At 46.2% G+C, this 19,713-nt stretch overlaps 1 protein-coding gene across 1 annotated transcript in view; it reads left to right on the top strand.

Annotated features, from left to right (window-relative positions):
* The first annotated feature begins 2,246 nt into the window (after positions 1–2,246).
* LOC117047091 (prominin-1-A-like) overlaps positions 2,247–19,713 on the top strand; it is a 31,719-nt gene continuing 14,252 nt past the window's right edge. The window contains exons 1-9 of the mRNA XM_033149860.1: positions 2,247–2,585; positions 11,867–11,928; positions 12,837–13,042; positions 14,722–14,842; positions 16,421–16,484; positions 17,218–17,307; positions 18,469–18,659; positions 19,063–19,137; positions 19,545–19,608. Coding sequence (XP_033005751.1) covers positions 2,456–2,585; positions 11,867–11,928; positions 12,837–13,042; positions 14,722–14,842; positions 16,421–16,484; positions 17,218–17,307; positions 18,469–18,659; positions 19,063–19,137; positions 19,545–19,608 — 1,003 coding nt within the window. The 5' untranslated portion in view covers positions 2,247–2,455. The remainder of the gene's footprint in view (positions 2,586–11,866; positions 11,929–12,836; positions 13,043–14,721; positions 14,843–16,420; positions 16,485–17,217; positions 17,308–18,468; positions 18,660–19,062; positions 19,138–19,544; positions 19,609–19,713) is intronic.

The following is a 19,713-nucleotide window of genomic DNA, read 5'->3' as shown; positions in this document are numbered from 1 at the left end:
GGCGGAAAGCGGAAAAAGAAGCAGAGCGGCGCTTAAACGCGCCTGCTCTGCTTCCTTTCCAGGCTTTCCCCGCCCGCCCTCCCGCGGTTTTTTCGGTGGGGGGGGTGACCAGCGAGGAGGGGGTGACAACCCCCCTCGCGGGTCGCCCCACCCCCGCCGAAAAAAAGCGGCAGAAGCACCCCATCCATGTGCTGCTGCTCCGGGGGTGACGGAGGGAGCGGCGGCGCGTGGGAGTGGCGGGAGGGGCCGCCGCTTGACACCCCCACCCGCCGCTGCTCACCTTGTCACTGGGGGCGTCCCGCCCCCACCGCCCCTCCCCAGCGACGCCCCTGGCTATGGGCACCGGCGCCCAACGGAGCGCCCTCGCTGTAGCCTTTGCTCTACTTCTCCCGCAGAGGCTGCGCCCCCCAGTGTCCGCGAGGGGGCAGCGGCAGGTGAGGCTAATCTCCCCCCCCCCGCTTCCCCAGGCGCGCGTGGGTTGGGCGGCTTTCTGAATCGATCTCCCTCTCCCTGGCCTGAGCGCAACCAAGCGTGGGATCTCTCGGGCGGGCTGAGGGGAGGGAGTGAGAGCGCGCGCGCGCGCGAGGAGAAGTTGAGACTTTCCTAACTCCCTCCCGGCGCTTGGCGGGTCGCTGGAGCCTGGCGTGGCGCGTCCGTGCCTCCCTCACAGCCGGTGCTGAGCTCCGTGGCGCCGGCGGCTGCGCCGCTTACTTCCTCCTCTTCCGTGTCGCCTCGTTGGGGCGCCGCAGGTGAGGAGACTTTGCGGTGAGAAGGACTTTTCGGGAGGAAGTGTGCGAGTTGGGTTGCTTGGAGGGTGGTACGGATGGGACGGCCAGTGTTGTTTCATCCTTCTGGCAGCGCCTCATAGTTCTGGCTGGTGTTTCCTGAGTAGGGGGCTGCAGCTGCCTGGGATGTTAGTTCTTGGAGTGGTAGAAGCTCGAGTTTGGTGCAAAAGAGGCACTGTTTCTGCCATGGGCTTCATAAGAACCTGAGAAATGCTCCTGCCAGAGTCAGGCCAGAGGCTCATCTTGTCCGGCCACCTTTTTCTGCCCCCCCCCCCGCCCTCTTGACGAGCCTGGGCCCCAGGAAAGCTTCCACATCAGCTTTGAATTTTGAAGGGATCCCGAGGGTCATCCAGTCCAACCCCCTGCAATGCAGGAATCTCAGCTAAAGCTTCTGTCCTGCTTTCCTCCCTCTACTTCCAAAGTAATATTCAGAGGGACAGTATTTCCAGCCTTTAGCTAGAATAGTTATCTATTCAACCCGGGCAGTCCTCTAAAAATGCAAACGCACTGTTGGCATGATTATTTTTCTCCAACAAACTCTGAAGTTCAGGAAGGCAGAAAATAAGCACATAAAGTTGTCCCCTCCCCGCTGAATTCTACGCTGGAAAATGCGTCACCTGTTGAATTTTTGTTTGTCAGGCAGCGATTAAATACATAGGGATCCGGTGGTGATGGTGATGATAACAAATAACTTGCCACATCCCATCTCAGAAGAGGTTCGCTAACCCAGCAATTCATTTGGGTGATGCAGCCCTGCATTGTTCAAACCATTGGGGGGGGGGATCGTAAGGTAAGGTGCAAAAATGGCTTTGTTGTGCTTTAATTCTAAAGCAGCCTTCCCCAGCCTGGTGCCCTTCAGATGTTTTGGACTGCAGTTCATATTGGTTCCAGTGAGCACAGAGGCTAATGGGAGTTGTAGTCCAAAGCGTATGAAGGGCCTAAATTTGGGACAAGCTGTTAGAAAACAATGAACTCATCAACATGACTGCAATACTGGGCCCTGCTGCATCATGGTCATGCTGAAGTCTTCCTTTCCTTGCAGTCGTTTGCATTTTTTTGCTGTGCTCTTGCCCATATACTGTTGGCTATGACTGAGGTTGGCAGAGGGGAAGGTGGTAGTATTCAGATGACAGGTAGGGCATATGCCTCCTAACCTTCTGTGCCAGCCCCCTAAGCTACTGTTTGAAGGTTATGGGGTGGCATGATTTGGCTAAAATTGGGCAAGGAGGGAGTTAAGGGCACGATGAGCTTGTGGATTGCATTAAGGGCCTCCTATTTTCACCTCTGTGTCCTCTGTCCTAACTCCAGGACATCCCTGTTGACTACAGTATTCACCCACATCCCAACTTGGACAAGGAAGTAGGTGCTATTTCATGTCCACCCCCATCCCCCCACCGCAGTATTTTCCCGGTTGACTTCTGAGCTGCAACCACTCACTAACACTCTTGCTTTATTGCAGGCAGGCAGTTCAGCTCCCTGGTGTGGTGGGGCAAAATTCTCAAATCCTTTGCATCCAAGTGAAGGGTGAAAGAAACCATTGCAGAGGCCGGCTGTCCTTCTAGAGCACCGCATGGGCAAGGATTCCTGTGAAGGAAACGATCTGAAGCTCCTCAGGATCTTTCTGAGCTTGCCCAGGAACTTTGAAAGGGTCCTGCATTTCCACTACCAAGATGGCTCTGCAAAACTTCACACAACCTCAATATCACCCACAGCCCACTGGCCCAAGTGGTGGCCTGCTGGGCTTGTACAGTATGGTGCACTCCTTCCTAGGGATGGTACAACCCAACACCTTCCCAGCAGGTAAGTGGTATAGCAAGGCGGGTTTTGCCAGACCGGGTCTTTCCTATTGTCAAAGGCTACTGTGGTACAGAATAAAATTGGGTTATGAGTCTGTGAAGGGAAAATGTATCTTCTCCAAAGACTGTGATCAACAGCTTATTTTCTCCATTATGAACACCCGCTAGGTGAAAATTCACTTACTGAACATGAGGAATTAACACCTGAACCTCGCTATACACATCACAGATTCAGATATCAGAACCGAGAACATTTTTTACTTCCTTGTTTGCTTGTTGGAGAGAGGGGAAACTGATGGGACAAATCAGGGATGGGACAAACCAGGGATTTCCTGGTTAGATTTTTTTTTGGGGGGGGGGAGGGAGTCAAAATTCAGTAGTCAGGAATGCATTAGAAATTTCCCCATAGGAATAAATTGAGATCAATGACTTGTTATGCAAATGCTCGCCAAACGAACGATTTCAGGGAACACATTGTGTTTAGATAGCAGGACCTGCACGTACTGAGGAGTTGCCTTTGGGATAGATGTTGCAGTTGACAACTTTCGCAGGATGAGACAAGAATTGATAACTGATAAGGGGTGTGGATGGCAAACAACTTGCTATGGCACAATGCAGGGATACACTGTCTACCTAGTGCTGGAGACAAAGGGCTGTACCCTGCAAAGTTGGGCTGTTAGTGGGAGGACTTCCACCTGTACAGCAGGACTGCTTCTCCCCATGTCCACACCCACAATCTGTTCTTTAGGACTGGGGAAAACCCCAGAACAGATTTGTGGGTATGTAGACGAGAGGGAGAGGAATCACCATTACTCAGGTGGAAGTTCTTGTACTAAAGGGAGGACTTTGGATAAAACCTGAAAACTCTATTTTACTATGCTAGGACGAGATATTGTGTCCTTTGTTTTTGGAGTCCATACTTGCGTAAGTATGACTAAAAAAGTGGGTGGAGGAGATGATGGGGCATAACTTACACATCAGTGGGTCTGGCAGATAGAAGCCACATACCATTAGCTGCTGGGTGTGTTTATTGTGCAATATTCCTTCCTCAAATGTTGAAAAAATATGAGCCAACCTTTGGAGAGTCTTCATATCTATTGAGAGAACAGCATGCAGTGCAATTCTGTGCATGTCTGTGTAGAAGTAAGCTCCAGTGAGCTTAATGGGAAATACTCCTGTGTAAGAGGGCACAGGAATGTGGCTTTTATTTCTCCCCTTGCTCCATTTGCCTGCCTGCTTGTTTCAGGCTCCTGTGCCAATCGCCAGAACAGGTTTTTTTATTAAGTGTAAAAATAAACTTCTTAAAAAGAAAAATAAATTGCTGAACAAATGTTTGATGACTTATTCGTGCAGGCACTTGAGAAAACAACACACAAAGAAAACTCCGTCTGAAGCACAGGAGACAATAGGCACCTCATTTATAACTACTGTGTGTGTCCTTTGAGGAGGGAAGGCAGAGGGAAGCAGCAGGCACCCTGCAGCAAAACAGAAGTCCACACCCACTCCTGTTTCTGTATAAATCTTTGTGCAGTTTAAGAGGAGCCACATAACTAACTTTCAGCCTGCCCATATGCATTTTGCATGATAAACCTCTAAGCTGTGTCATGCTTTCTAATAAATGGCACCAGACTTTCATGTAAAACTCCAGCGGAAGGTCTTAGAGGCTTCTGGCGAGAGAGAGAGGGAAATTATCCAGAGACAGCTCCGAACATGTTGGTTCTGGTGACAGAAAATACAAATGGCCCCTCACTACCAATGATTTGTTTAATTGCATCTCTGCCCATTTCACATATAATTGCAGTTTACAGTCAGCCTTCAAATGCAGCCCCACATACAGTCCAATGCAGTAGTTAAACCTGGAAGTTACCAGAGCATGGATAACTACAGCTAAAGGCTCTCTGAGTTCAGAGTGCAGGTCACCTGACATCACCAGCATGGCCTTGTCATTTAAAAATGTCCCCCATGCTCTGTGTTATGTATGAATAGGAGGGAAACATGATTAAAGAAGCGTGGCAGCCTCTGCTTCGTCTAGTTTGGCCTTGAGGTGGGCTGTGTTATCTGGGATAATCACGAAGAAGGCCCTGAGATTATGATTTCTTATCTTCTTGTGATGCAACTTAAAATGTTGTTGGGTCCTCTTTTTGTAGCAGTGTGTTGCATGCTGAGTCATGTTCTGTTTGTGGTCAGCAACCTTAACTTCATGACCTTCCCAACAGTTACTGACTCATACTTCTTTAAAGACCAGACACAGACAGACTCCTAAAAACAATGATTTAGCTAGTCACAATTTAATGTTGTTTTTTTTTTTTAGTAATAAGTAGTGAGGATTGGTGCCCTTTTTGACCTTCAAATAATCAAATTGGTTCGGTACGAATAAGATCCCTGCCCTTATGGAAAAAATTGACTCACAAATTAAGACTGGCAAGAGGAACAAAGCACAAAGATACGTTTGCCAGAGAGAGCCAGTGTGGTGTAGTGGTTAAGAGCGGTAGACTCGTAATCTGGGGAACCGGGTTCGTGTCTCCGCTCCTCCACATGCAGCTGCTGGGTGACCTTGGGCTAGTCACACTTCTTTGAAGTCTCTCAGCCCCACTCACCTCACAGAGTGTTTGTTGTGGGGGAGGAAGGGAAAGGAGAATGTTAGCCGCTTTGAGACTCCTTCGGGTAGTGAAAAGCGGGATATCAAATCCAAACTCCTCTTCTTCTTTGCGGGGAAATGCTGGAGCCTTATTTCATCCACAAATTCTCCAGAAAAGCAAAGACCAGTTCCAACTCATGGATCACTTAATAATATTTTTTTAAAAAAACAAACAAACAGATGTATACTGTTTTAAGTTTGGGTGTATGTACAGGAATACAGGTTTTCATAATGTATTTTTGGGGCATGTGAAATGTAAAGGGGGAAAATGAACAAGGTTCAGCCTAAGAATAGCCATGCTGGATTAGTCTGAAGGTCTAGCTGGCTCTGCTTCCAAGACTGGCCATCTTGGATGCTTCAGGTAAGGGATGAAGCCCAAAGCTTCCTGTTTGTTGTTGGTCCCTATATATGTTATTCAGAGGTGTTTTTTGCGGGGGGGGGGACTGTTGTCAGTCCTGGGGCTGCATTCCCTTCCAGGCAACCTTCCAAGGGTTGCATGCCAGTAATGGGTATGGAAAAAGGCACATGTGGGTGGAGCAATTAATGCAAATACTACTTTTCCTAGATTAGGCTATTTTCTTAACACACACTCACACTCTCTTTCATCCATCCAGGCAGGCAAGAGGTGTTATCAGAGTTCAGGGGAACATTCCAGCCAGGCAAAAACATTAGGTCTGCAGAGGAGAGCCAATGAGGGGTGTGGCCTGGGGAGAGTTCTGACTGTGAGATAGAGAGTCTTGGAGGACAACATTTTCCCCTGGGCCTGTGCATAGTGCCTCTGACAAGCGAGGTTCCATTTAGCCATTGTAGCTAATAGTGATTAAAAGATGCAATACTTTTTAAAAGCTGTATAAGGGCTGAATGAGATATGCGGGGGAACACCTCATTTTCAGAACTGTTCCTAATAGCTTCTAACATGGCATTTGCTGCCATTGTTGTGCTCCCTACTGGGTTTATATTTGCAATGAATTATCTGCCCCAGTCCCTAAATTTGGCTAATTATGGCCAGTTCAGGATCCAACCAGTCTGTCTGTGAAATGTTCGGTTTTATTGTCCGGATCACATATGCTACACAGCACAAGAACTGAATATCTGTCATTTTGCTGTCCATTCGCAGTTTTGAGGGATCCTTTTGGAGTACCTTAGGCTTTTACTGTGCTGAATATTTTGGCTGTCATTTGCAAATCTCATACCTGCCTCCAGATAATTTGTGAACAAGTTAAATATTGCTTGACACAATAGAAAGTCCTTCAAGGTGGCCTTCATGACTTATTTCCCTCATTTGTTTATTCCCTCTGCTTTTGATTGTTTGATCACTTGCCATTCCATAAGCAGACCTGTCCTCTTATCCCACGACTGCTAAGTTTACTCAAGAGCTTTTGGTGGGAGACTCTCTCAGATGTTTGCTGGCAGTCCAATTATGTCAGCTGGATCAGTCTAATTGATCTCCATGTTTTTGTTGGCAGTCTCACATAATTATACAAAGACTGGTTAGGCAGTACTTCACTGCGCAGCACGTTTGCAACCTGAAGAGCTCGGCCTGAGCCACCCCATTAGCATGGGCTTTGCCAAACTGCAGAACCCAGCCAAAAACAGACACCTCGGCATTATTTTTCTGTCCTTCCATCATAAACCCCTGATACCCTCAGTAGTGATTTTTTAAAATATACCTTATGTCAAGATTAGATGTGGCCCCTGGTGGCTGGGTAAACTAGGCAGAGAATGGATTTCACAGGGAAATTGTACTCTTAGTTCTCTGTAAGAAGTATGGGGCAGAGGGAGAGAGGAATTGAACTATTTTATCCCAAGCCTTGGGAAGGCAATGGGATTTAACAAGTCATCAAGGGAAGCCGAAGCAGATAGGAATATTCGTTTGATGTCAGCACTCCACCCACTTTGGCAGGAGTGGCACACTCTTCATAGAACGCAATGGGTACCAATATATCTGGTTGCGGCAAGGGAGCTGTTCCAGCTTCAGTCAATCATTAACTTCTCTTTAAAAATTTTATTCCAAGTGATCTGATTCCCAGATGCAGAAGAAAGAAGTGTGTTTGGGGGGCGGGGAGGAGGAAGGGAAAGAATGGAGCCAAGAGAGGTGGCAAATGGGACCAGGAAGGAGGAACTGGAAGGGGAAGGTGGATGTATTGGGAGGGAGGAACAAGAAGTGCTGTTACCAAGGACTCCGTGGCGCAGTTATACATCACACTAAACCAAACAGTGGCTTGGCACAAATGAGCAAACATGCGGGTTCCTGGAAAGAAAATTGCAGCTGCTTTGCTCTTACTGCCTTGCTGCTGCAAGCTATGGTTTGGCTTAGGGTTACATCTGAACCTCACAGTTTGTCTCAATCCAGAAAAGCAACGAGCTGTTGCCAAGGCTTGTTCTGTGGCTTACCACTTGTGGCTTGTCTGGGAGGAATGAACCAAGAGCCCGGCTCACAGGTGTGAACTGTGCCAGAGTCCTGGATGACAGCACCTCTTGTTGCAATCTTCTCTTCTGAAATCCACATGGGTCCACAGTAAGCATTATAAAGTTTTTAAAGGCTTGGTTCAGAGCCACGTCCTCAAGTTGTGTGGGGCCATTGTCCACACTGGGCGTTCAAATATCATGAGTCAGGGTTTACACATTTTGACCTTTTCATGTTCTTTTATGATGTGGTTTCTTTATTTTTGTGGTTGCATTTCCCAGCTTCTCTGGCGTGAGGGCTAAAAATCGCTGCCTTTGTTGCAATACTGCTAAGAATACTGTGCCATTTATTGATGTTCTGATGATTTAATCACAGTCATATTTTCAAAGATGACTACAGCCTGTACTTTCATGGAGGCAGAGGAACTGGGGTTCAAGCCTAGCAGAGAGCCATACTGAAAGCTATGCCCACACCCACCCCCCAGTTTCTCAAGAAGGGTTGCATGCTGAATTTTCTTAGTAGCAGTTTATTTATTTATTTTTACATTTATTTATTAATTTATATACTGCCCTTCATCAAATGACCACAGGGTGATTTACAGCATAGAACATAATAAGCAATATATGTCAATACGTAACTAAATATCCATACAATAAAAAACCAGTTTATATACATACCAATTATTGCGTATTATGAATTGTAGTAGAGAATATATAATAGTACATAATACTTTATGAGCAAGACATACTAAGCAGTAATGTCAGATTATACACAATGTCTTCCCAGCAGTTAACAACACAACTCAACGGAGTTATTGCCTACTTATCTCAGGTGCAACTATAGAACATAGCGCATATCTAAGAACAATAGCCTCTTGATAAATATGGGAGGGGGAAACCTGCAGGATATCTAAAGTGCAGAAATAGTGTACAAACGCACATACTTTTCTGTATACAAAACTAGCTCTTAATCCCACCTTCCCTTCTCGTTTTTCACCCTGGGAGATCTTCACTTCCCTGCCTCTCTCTCAGGGGCCTTTCATCATCTATCTCAGGGGTGGCCAACTCCCAAGAGACTGCGATCTACTCACAGAATTAAAAACTGGCAGTGATCTACCACCTTTTTTGGGGTTCAGGTCAAAGTTGTTGAGCTTTTTGGGGGGAGGAGGAAAGCCCCGTTTTTTTGGAGAGTTGAAGGCTAGGGAAAAGGGGTACAGCCACTCACCAACAGATCGCTGGGAAAACAAATTGCCTCATTGAGTACTCTCCGTCTTCCATGCAGCAGATCGCGCAACAATGGAGGGCAGGTCAAGGGGGCGGGGCGGATTTGATTTTACCAATGCTAAGGAAAGGGACCCAGCAATCGACCGCGATCTACCAAAACCTCCCGGGGATCTACCAGTAGATCGCGATCGACCTGTTGGACATCCCTGATCTATCTGATACTTTCATGGGGGTGCATACTTTGCTCCCCTAATGTTTCCCCTAAGGGAAGAAACCAAAAGGGTTCCTATCCCTTGAGGTCATCCTTATGGGCACTGGTCCATCACTGGTAGCCAACAGCCTGCCTGGTTAGTAGAGTCCAGTTTGCTTGCCTCTTTGCAGCGACAGCTAATGGACACTGCCTCATGTACCCAAATGCTGAACAATTAGTATAAAATGTTAAACAGTCTTGGAAAGTAGCCTCAGCTATAAGAGGCAGAGAGTAAGGTCTTTGAAGCTCACGGTGCTTTCCTCCTTGGAGGCACCCCTATGCTTTGTTGTTATTTTACACACTCCAAAATGGAGCCCTGGGCATTGTGTGTGTGTGTGTGTGTCTTCTGCATGCACACCTTGGCTTCGATTTAACTTTCCAAGTCTGCTCTGTGGTCTGGTTGTTTGCACACATTTACAAGGCCATTCTATCCAATGAAGAGAAAAGCTTCCTGACCCTCTCTGGTGTGAGGTCTGCACACACTGCTTTGTATTGGACATGTAGCAGAGACTCTTTCTCCATCCCCTCTCCTGTCTCCATACCACTGCATACTGTCATCAGAGATTCCAGTTTCCCATCAGTCAGCTTGTCCTCCGCCAGACCGGAGGCTTGGCATACTTCTTGCTATATTTAGATAAATATTCAGCATAAAATGGACTCTTGACTTGCTTTTTATGTTTCTGTGCTTTCCAGTGCTTTTTAACATCTTGAGAGCCAGTGTGGTGTAGTGGTTAAGAGTGGTAGACTTGTAATCTGGGGAACTGGGTTCGTGTCCCCGCTCCTCCACACGCAGCTGCTGGGTGACCTTGGACTAGTCACACTTCTTTGAAGTCTCTCAGCCTCATTCACCTCACAGGTTGTGGGGGAGGAAGGGAAAGAAGAATGTTAGCCGCTTTGAGACTCCTTCGGGTAGTGATAAAGCGGGATATCAAATCCAAACTCTTCTTCTTGTTCTTCTCGAAAACTCCTTGAAACTTTAGAATGAAAGCACCAGAACTAGTCGCTGTGTTTAAGTTGCACAGGAAAAGTGCTGCTGTTAATCTCCACCCCCCACACACATTTGTTAATGCAGGAATTTCCCGTTCAGTAATGCTACCCTGCAGACTAATGTTTAGATCATATCCTGGTGTCATAGCCCCATAGACTTTCCCCTCTCGCCTTTGAGGCTCAACATTGCTTATTTGTGTTTATGCAATTCTGTGGGTCACATCTCAATTCACTGTCTGTGCATTTTTCTTTTTCCTGGGTTTTAAATCTGATTGTGTATACGGTGAGTCTTACCTGCTAGGTGGTGATCACCCAACCTCCCTCCTTGCATAACAAAGGGTGGCATTCGACAAAGTTTTACTCAGGGTAGACCTGTTGAAATGAATGAATCTAACTTAGTCACATTTGTTCATTTCAGTAGGTAAAATTCAGTTGAATACCACCCAAAGTCACTACAGGTGGTTTAGACCACAGCACCACCCACGTCCCTTCAAGCCTGCTAGTTTTACCTAAAACCTGGAGAAACTGATATTCTCAGTCCCATATGTTTACGGGCTAGAACCAGCTGCTCAGTAGTGGGAGAAGAATACATAGGTGGGCCATTGGCCTGATTTAGTGAGGCTCATCTTAGGTGGTTATGTTTTTACCTGTTAGATCAGAGTGGGCAGAACGGAAGGCAAATCTAGCTTTACTGGTAGATCTTTGAGTGATTTGCAGTAGATCAGCAAGGGTTTCCGACTGCCAATTGTTTTGTGGCAACAAAACGATCCCCTTTCTCCAAATTATATTGTTGAAATGAAACAAGCTTGGGGTAGCTTGGTGTGAATTTTTGTGTGAAGAAGAAGAAGAGTTTGGATTTGATATCCCGCTTTTCACTACCTGAAGGAGTCTCAAAGCGGCTAACATTCTCCTTTCCCTTCCTCCCCCACAACAAACACTCTGTGAGGTGAATGGGGCTGAGAGACTTCAGAGAAGTGTGACTAGCCCAAGGTCACCCAGCAGCTGCATGTGGAGGAGCGGAGACGCGAACCCGGTTCCCCAGATTACGAGTCTACCACTCTTAACCACTACACCACACTGGCTCTCAATCATAGAATTGTAGTGTTGGGAGTGACCCTGAGGATCATCTTGTCCAACCCCCTGCAATGCAGGAATATGCAGCTGTCCCTTACAGGAATCAAACCTGCAACCTTGCCATTATCAGCACCATGCTCTAACCAACTGAACACAGGCTCAGAATTATTTAATGCTAAGCACATGTATTTTGCACTAGGCTCTGGGTGATGGATCTCAGGGTTCCAGTTAAAACCAAGTAAACCTCACAAGCCTGAAGGTCTGGTCTGTTTTCTGCAGTTCCCAGGACACAGCATTTTCTCTTCAGAGCTGTTGAAGCTCAGAGGCCATGATTGCTAAGCGTACAGTATGGCACCCCGTAGTGGTAAAGTGGGGTATTGCTTAACTTGGGCTGCAAAGGGGAAAAAAGTTTCTTTTCTATCAGCATAATGTTTATTGAGCACTATAGCCCGTGGCACAAAATAAAAAGAGAAAGAAACTTCACATGTGATGTACATAGAGTCATTCAAACGGGTTATAGCAGGAGAGCTTTGGAGAATGACAGCTGGAGAAAATAGGGTCTCATCCTGGTAACTTAGGCTACGGGTAGGGATTTCCAAAGAGATCTCAGTGTTGAGTGATGCACAAATGTCCAATAATGTAGGTGATGGTATATTCCCTCTTCCCCCTTCCCCACCACTGCTGACTCCTCTGTGCTTCTCCTCAGATCTTCTGACTCGCCTGCTCCAGCGCCAGGTTAATATCACAGACCCAGCAGTGTATAAAGAGGTGATTTATTTATTTTTTTGTATTGGGTCATGGAACTCAGAGGCTAGTGGGTGGCAGGTGGTGAACCTGGACAGGGCTGAAAAGGAAATGTTGGTGTGGTAGGCTCAGCAAACACCAAAAGGTTGACACTTCACAAAGAAGTCAAACGTGGTCAGTGCTTAAATAAATATATAAACAGTACAAATGAAAACATTCTCAGTTGCTCTCTGCAAGCTTAATAAACCCAGTAAAGATTCTGATAGGGACTCAGGGATGCATGATTTCTCTACTTTCAGGAAAGTGAAATTAAGATCAGCTGTGGCGTTGGAAGGAGAGTGCTAGGGAAGAAGTCCAGAAAAACCCCTGGTTTGGAGGATCAGACTAGGCCAAGCTTGCCTAGACAGCGCCATGCCTTCCCAGTACACTGCGCTGTTTACATTAACCAGGAAGGCTAAGGAGGGAAGGCCTTTTGAGGTCTGAGCACCCAGAGCCACATTGTTCATAGGGATTACTGGACCTGTGATTATGTGTGACTCTGGGTGGGAACTTTTGAAGCCTGTGTGCAAGAATGCAATGCCCTGTGCAAGCACGCATATACTCTGATGACTAACAGGAGCAGCCTGATCCTTGCCAGGAATGCAGGAACAGGGGTAGAAGCCTGTAAGCCCTGGTACATGCTGCTAGGTGAGCAAAGTGGACTCCAGAATAACAAACTTCATGTCCAGTACATGTCCAGTACATGGCCAAGAAAACATTCTAATAAATCCAGATTGTTTTTGAAGAACAACCACCAGTGGGACCACCCTGTGCTGAGCCCTTCACCCTTTTATTTTGGGGCAGGCAGGTGTCAGTGTCTTTGAATGATCATACTAACTGACTACTGTGTCTGTTTGTTTCCTTCTCTCCTCCCTGCCCCTCCCCATCTCTAGATGTTCGTATACGAAACAGGCTTCCTCGTTTGCCTTGTCATTGGTCTTCTTTTCATCATCCTTGTGCCCCTGGTGGGTTTGTTCTTCTGCTGCTGCCGCTGCTGTGGGCACTGCGGGGGCTCCATGTACCAGAAGCAGACGAAAAACACCAATTGCAAGAGGCGGACATTATTTGCATTCCTGCTAGCTGTCACTACCATTCTTGTGTGAGTTGAGTACTATACTGAGCATCAATGAACAGGGTGGGAGTGGGTTATTGCTGTGACCAGTTCAGCAAGGAGTTTATTCCAGTCTGTCTATGTTGCCTGTTCAGCAGTAGTGGACAGCATGGTGAGGCTGTGCTGCTCACCTGACTTCCCTCTGGCTGAGTCAGTACAGCATACTGTGATAGAGTGGCTGAGGGGTGAGGTTGGTGCAGTGCAAATGCACCAGTGGAGCCAATCTGGCGCTCTTGCCAGCATACTTGCAACATGCTGACCTTACCTCCCACCCTCCAACCTGGTAACTCAGCTGGAAGGGAGGTCAGGTGATGGAGCAGCTCCCAACTATACACCTACTGCCATTTGGACCCAATTTCAAGCAAGATGTACCTGCTTAGCTGTCTGATATGAACTGGCTTGTCTCACCTGCATGTACACTGTTCGTAGGCCAGGTGGGCACTTCTCTAATGTGTTTATGTTGTACACATAGTGGCTGCAGGTCTAGTTTAAATGAGACAATTTATTTGTCTACTTGGCATCACTTTTAAGTCTGGCCACAGCCTTTTTGATGGTCTTGTGCAAAGGAATGGCTTCCTGGAGCTGAGGGAGGATGGGATGGTCCCTGCAGGGAGGCCCAACAGGAAATTGCACTGTGCGTGTAAGCTACTTCTATTGTGTGAAATGAAAAGTTGAGGTTAGTAGCTCTGGCAGCAGAGATTGAGTTTCCAAACCTTTGGGGAGCTGATCAGCCACTAGAGATGTTTAGCAGTGCAGAATGAGCAAAGTAGGCTTTAATTCTTGCCAGTGCTCAAGCAATTATATCTCGTCACTGAACAACTACAGAGTTACATTGGAGTCCAGGGGAAATGACGAATGACACTATTTCCAGTCAGACTTGACCTCCAGCATCACTGCTTCTATCAGTTCAGTATATGGTTCAAGTCTGAGCAGCTGGTCACTAATTTTCTCCCAGAACACCTTGAGGGACAAGAGCATAAATGTGTGAAGGGAGACTCCCAGGAGCCTTCTGTGGCACGGCTGGGTGCCTGGGAACCAGAGCATGGCTGGCTTTTACTCTGGAGCATGCCACCACAGGCACAAGCAACTGCCAGAGCCCTTTCTGCACCATTTGTCCTTGCACTAGTTCTATGGAGGTTCTTGCAGACCTGAGGGAACCCAGGGTGCCTATGAAGTGCTGAAATGAAATTATTTCAGTGTCATGAAGTTGGAATGGATCTAAAAGCGACCTGGATTAACCTCTGACCAGGGCAAGGGGAGTGCATCCACCAGGCACCCCCAAAAGCAACCTATACATTCAAGATTACAATGTGTTGCAAGCACAGAGTGGGTGTTACAGAGTAAATAGTTGGAGACGAATCACACAGAAATGCAAGTCACATGCTGCAGTTTTACTGCTGCCTTTGGTGGGCAGTACCAGTAGGTATAGAGTGCTGTCTCTATGACCTGCTCACACTGCCTATGCTGTATCCCCCATTTGCTCTCCCCAGAATGGCACAATGTCAATCAAGACACTTCATAAATAAGTCACAACTTTGTTGGTACCCGTTGTTATGTTTTTTTGACTGGTTGCATGATATTACTAGCTTTCCCTCTTTGAGGAAAAGGAGAAGCAACTTCAGTATGAAGAGTTGTCTTCTCAACTCTGCCTGCTTCCTTCACTGCAGGGCTGGGGATATTTGTACGTATGTCAGCAACCGTCAGATATCACAGGGAATCAGTGGGGGCTTCGTCACTTTGAACAATACGATGGACAACCTGTTCATGTTCCTGAACTCTATCCCTAAGGTATATAGTCTATAAGCTGTATTATGCGCCTTCCCCTGCTTCCTTTCTGCAGGCAGGTGTCTTTTGTATTGCCCTCCTATCCTCCATGTATGATGACTTCTACTGCCCTGCCTACAGTCAGGTGTTCTTTTTCCTCTTCCTCTGCTTGTTTCCTACACCAGCCTCCATATGCCTTGCCCTGTTCCCCAGAAATGCACCTCTGTTCCCCTACCTCCAACCTCCAATGATCTACTTCTTATGAGCATCATTGCACTGTTTAGCGGCCATTATCCCATTGACATGCCCTAAATCTGCACTTTCAACACTTCAGTGGCCATGGTCAACTACTTAGCCACTATCAGTTGGCAAGGGAAACTGGATCAGATGATACCCAAGGAAGAACCTAGTGCCAGTAATAGAAGTCCATGGCTTTTCAAGCACAGGTACAAGGTGAATTATGGGATCATGATAGGGCTACAGGAGTCACCTTGGTAGTTCTGGACTTCAGTGCCATTCCATGGTACCTGTTTTCCATATCTGCTTTGATTAGAATATAAAAATATACTCATTTAAACAGCAGCACAAACTGTTCATAATACTGGAAGGCACAAACATGCTTTGCTGTTAACACAGAAGAATGATCAAAATAGTGCTGAGCTACATTGTTTACCAAGGTATATTGGTTTAATGGTACCTCCCACAGAAGGCAGCTCCCACAAGAAACACAGGGACCAATATATCATGCCATGCTAACTTCTTAGAGCTGTTTCTGAATAGTGAATTAAATTGTTCTTTGGGAAACCATTTGCAAAACCTACATGTGCCTGAAATATCTTTTTAACCCATGCTTAACCATGGGGATTGGCAGGAGCTGGTCTGGATAGAAACACCCACCATACCTGGAGGCAAAATAACTGCAGTTGTGCTCCCAGACCACAAAATGTTGGGTTGGCTGTGGCTTCAGTGTCTCTTCACCTGCAGAATTAGATGGTAGTCAGTTTTGTATGTTTGGTTCCTCAATTTTTTTGCCAATAGTATTTGCCTCTATGGTGGAAGATGCTCTTTAACACTTACTTTTAAGCTGTGATCCATTATGAAGTTCCACAGATATTTTTGCAGGACAAACCTAAATGTGTTTATGTCAAAATTAGTGTTCAAAGGGGACTGATTTCCCAGTAAGTGTGCACAGGATGGTAGTCTTTAGGGCTTATTTTGTAAACTTTCTACACAATATTTATTTATTTATTTATTTATTTAGGCTATTTATATAATGCTGTTTCATAGAATATATATATATAAGAAAATCAAACATCAATTAAGTATTGTGGAAAGATGTGTTCTAAATGGCAGTGATTCAGGAGTTCAAAGAAACCTTTTCAACTGGATTGGTGTAAAACTGGGGAGTGGGACAATGTGGAAGCAATGCACTTCAGTACAATGGGCACTTTTGAGTCCTCTGTGTTCAAGCAATGCACATCATGCTATAGTCCTTATAATTTCATATCCATGACCATAAATATGTTCAGGATCTTGATCCTGCTTGCTGCCCCCTCCCCTGCAGAGCATGCTGTATTTCATCACTTTCCTGTTTCTTCACAGGAGATTAATGACATCATTGACTCCAGTTCGGTGCCACTGAAGCAAGCCAATCAGAGCCTGCAAGGTGAGTCTCTGCCACTGGCCATAATTTGTGTTGTCTAAATCTTGAGTGAGGGAGGCAAAAAAGCAGGCCTCAATCTTGGAAATCAACTGAAATTACCCAGTCTCATTGGTGGAGGTGTAGTCAAGGAGCAAGCCAGGAGTCAGGTTCAAAGAGCAGGCCACAACTGGAGGACAAACCAAGAGTTTGGGAGTCAGAAATGGAAGACAAACTAGCTGGCATGAACAAAGAAGAACAAATGATTCAGGGAACACACCAGTGCTCAGGAAGACTTTGTTGCTCAAGCAAGGCTCAGCTGAAATGGGTAGCCTTTAATATTTCTTCCTGCCCAGGAAGATCCAGTGTCCAGCCAGGGTGGGTAGAGTCAGACCAGTACTGGAAGGGTCTTCACTAAGAAGATGTTCACCTGAAGCTCAGTGCTCCATCACACAAGACAGCTGCATACAGACCCAGCATTTCCTGAGAATTAGAAGTCTGCCCCAGAAGTTCAGTGGTCACCTGCAGAATTCCTTTGTATACCCTTGTGGCCTGCTTCATCCATGCAGTCATCACTGAGTTCTGCTCCTACTTAAACTGTAGAACATTGATTTGTACTCAAAGCATTGCCCATTATCCCTTTATCATCCAAGGAGATCTCAGTGTCCATAAACCATTCCCCCCCCCCTGGCATTTGGTATGTGACATAATAGTGGGAAGCATTCTTGTTGATCCTCTTGTTCTGATGTTTTCTCTGCAGAGATTGGGCAGACTTTGGGAGACAAGATCAAGAATCAAATAGGTGGACAAGTAAATGAAGCACTGGACGATGCTGAACATCTTCTCAATGGTACTGACCTATTGTCTAAAGAAGAGTGTTGTGGAATCTAGTAGTAGAGATGGAGGCCCAGAAAGTGTGTCTGTTTAACTGTGGCACAGGGCACGGCAAAGGTGCTCAGAGGACAAAGAAGGCTTAGAGCATGGGTCAGGAATTTTTGGCCCTCCAGATGTTGTTGGGACTCCAGCTCCCATCAGCCACAGCCAGCATGGCTAATGATCAGGGCTGATGAGAACTGTAGTCCAGCAACTTCTGGAGGGCCAAAGGATAGCCAGCCCCTACTTGGGAGAAAAGTGCTTGTTGCTGCAGTTCAGTGTCCTGAATTTGATTTGTTTGTTTAAAGCATTGTTTAGTTTAGTTTATGTATTTACCCCTCTTTATGTGACTGCTTCAATCTGTGGAACTGGCAATGTTATAGGTCCTGTATAGTATTTGTTCTGCATTTGTAAGAAATTGATTTTGTACTGTGGCAGCCCCCACACTTCAGAACTCCTTGCCTATTGACATCAGGCAGGCGCCTACATTGTACCCTTTTTGGCACCTGCCAAAACCATTTTTGTTTAGGCAAGCCTATCCAGATATGTCGAATGTTGACAGGGGTTTTACTCTGGTTTTTAGCTTATTGTTGATTTTAATATATACATATCTATTTACTGATAATTTCATTGTTTTATATCTTTGTTAACTGATTTGAGGTTTCTTTCCTTTCTTTTTACATTCAAGTGCCATATAAATTTTACAAAATAAATCAATTGCATTTGATTTCTTCATTGAGGTCCAGCTCTGAGGGCCTTCTGGTGGTTCCCTCCTTGTGAGGTTACAGGGAACCAGGCAGAAAGGGCCTTCTTGGTAGTGGCGCCTGCCCTGTGGAACGCCATCCTGTCAGATGTCAAAGAGATAAATAATTATTTGACCTTCCATAGACATCTGAAGGTAGCCCAGGAAGCTTTCAGTGTGTGGTGTTCTGTTGTGTTCTTATTTATTCTGTTGGAAGCCACCCAGAGTGGCTGGGGCAATGCACTCAGATGGGTGGGGTACACAAATTTATTTATTTAGTTTTATTTTATTTCATAAAACTTAATACACCACTTGATTCCCTTGTGCTAAAAACTATCTGTCACTGGGGTGGAGATTGCGAAGTTCCTCCTCACTCTTTTTCTCTGTCCATTGCAGTGACTAGCTCTGTGGAAAAAGAGCTCCAGGCAGTCAACGAGTCAACAAATCACTTGCGGCACCTTCAGGAACAGCTGAGCCGAAACCTGACCGCCTTGAGCACTGATATCAACCAGACTTTGAAAGACTGCGGTGTGCCTTGCAAGGATGTGCCAGTGCGGAACCTGGAGCCTGGGGCCAATCTCAGTGCGGTAAAATGGGGTTGGAGCGCAGAGACATTGGGAAAGGGATGGTGGGTTTTTAGAGAACATGGGAAGAAGACCACTTTCAGGATAAGTGGGCTTAGCTAATTGAGTGACACTACTGAGACAGAAGCTAAATCCAGTGCCAGTGGTGTAATAGATGTCAGGGTGGAATCTCAGCTGAGGGCTGGCTACAGTGTTGGAGCGTGTCTACAAGATGCCCATGGATGTGTTTGTCTGGTCTTGCCAGCATGTAAACATACAAACGTTTCAGTGGACGCCACGTTGCTCTTACCTGTGTCAGTGTAAACATTTGAGTGAAACACAGATTCCCACCCCTCCCAGAACACAATGCACCATCACTTTAATTTCTTATAGATAGATTAAACTGCCCCTTTATCTCTTCCCACAGGTTCCGGATGTCAGCCGCCCACTCCAGCTGCTGACTAATCTGACAAACTCAAACCCTCAGGACACCATTGCGAAGGTAACATCCTTCCCTCCACCCATCTTTTCTCTCTCCTCCGCAATCAGAGTGTGCCACACAGAGCAGGCTTTCTGAGTGCCCATGCCAGGTGGCAGTGTGCCAGGGACACTGGCAGAGGCTGTGCAGTAGGAGCAGAGCCACAGACTGAGCCTAGCAGCATAAATCACAGCCTTGGGCCATAGGGCTTCCCTGATCTCTCAAACCGTCAATGCATGTATCCCATCCTCAGAAGGTATTGTTAGCCCACTTCCTCTTTGGAATCAGCATGTATTGCAATGCCTTTTTGATTCGCATTGCTTTGCCCTTTGTTCAGCACTATAAGTGCATATGTGATTCTGAGATCTCTGTGTTGTTTGTCTTTTGTTTCCATCTGCATATGTCTTTACTCTGGGTTCTGGGACTGGCAGGCAAGAAAAGTTCTGGCTGATATTCCAAAGAAGGTGTCTGAACAAACAAAAAAGGTGGTGTCTGGTAAGTAGTTTCAGCAGATAGATAAAGATGTGTGTATTCTCATTTCAAGAACCAGTTGAAAGGCTCTGGTTACACTTATAATGTCCTCAGAAACTACAGGTCACC

Source organism: Lacerta agilis, chromosome 5 (genome assembly GCF_009819535.1).
Source record: "Lacerta agilis isolate rLacAgi1 chromosome 5, rLacAgi1.pri, whole genome shotgun sequence".
Classification (NCBI taxonomy): domain Eukaryota; kingdom Metazoa; phylum Chordata; class Lepidosauria; order Squamata; family Lacertidae; genus Lacerta; species Lacerta agilis.
The sequence above is the reverse complement of the archived record's forward strand: the minus strand, read 5'-3'. Positions and strand labels throughout refer to the sequence as shown.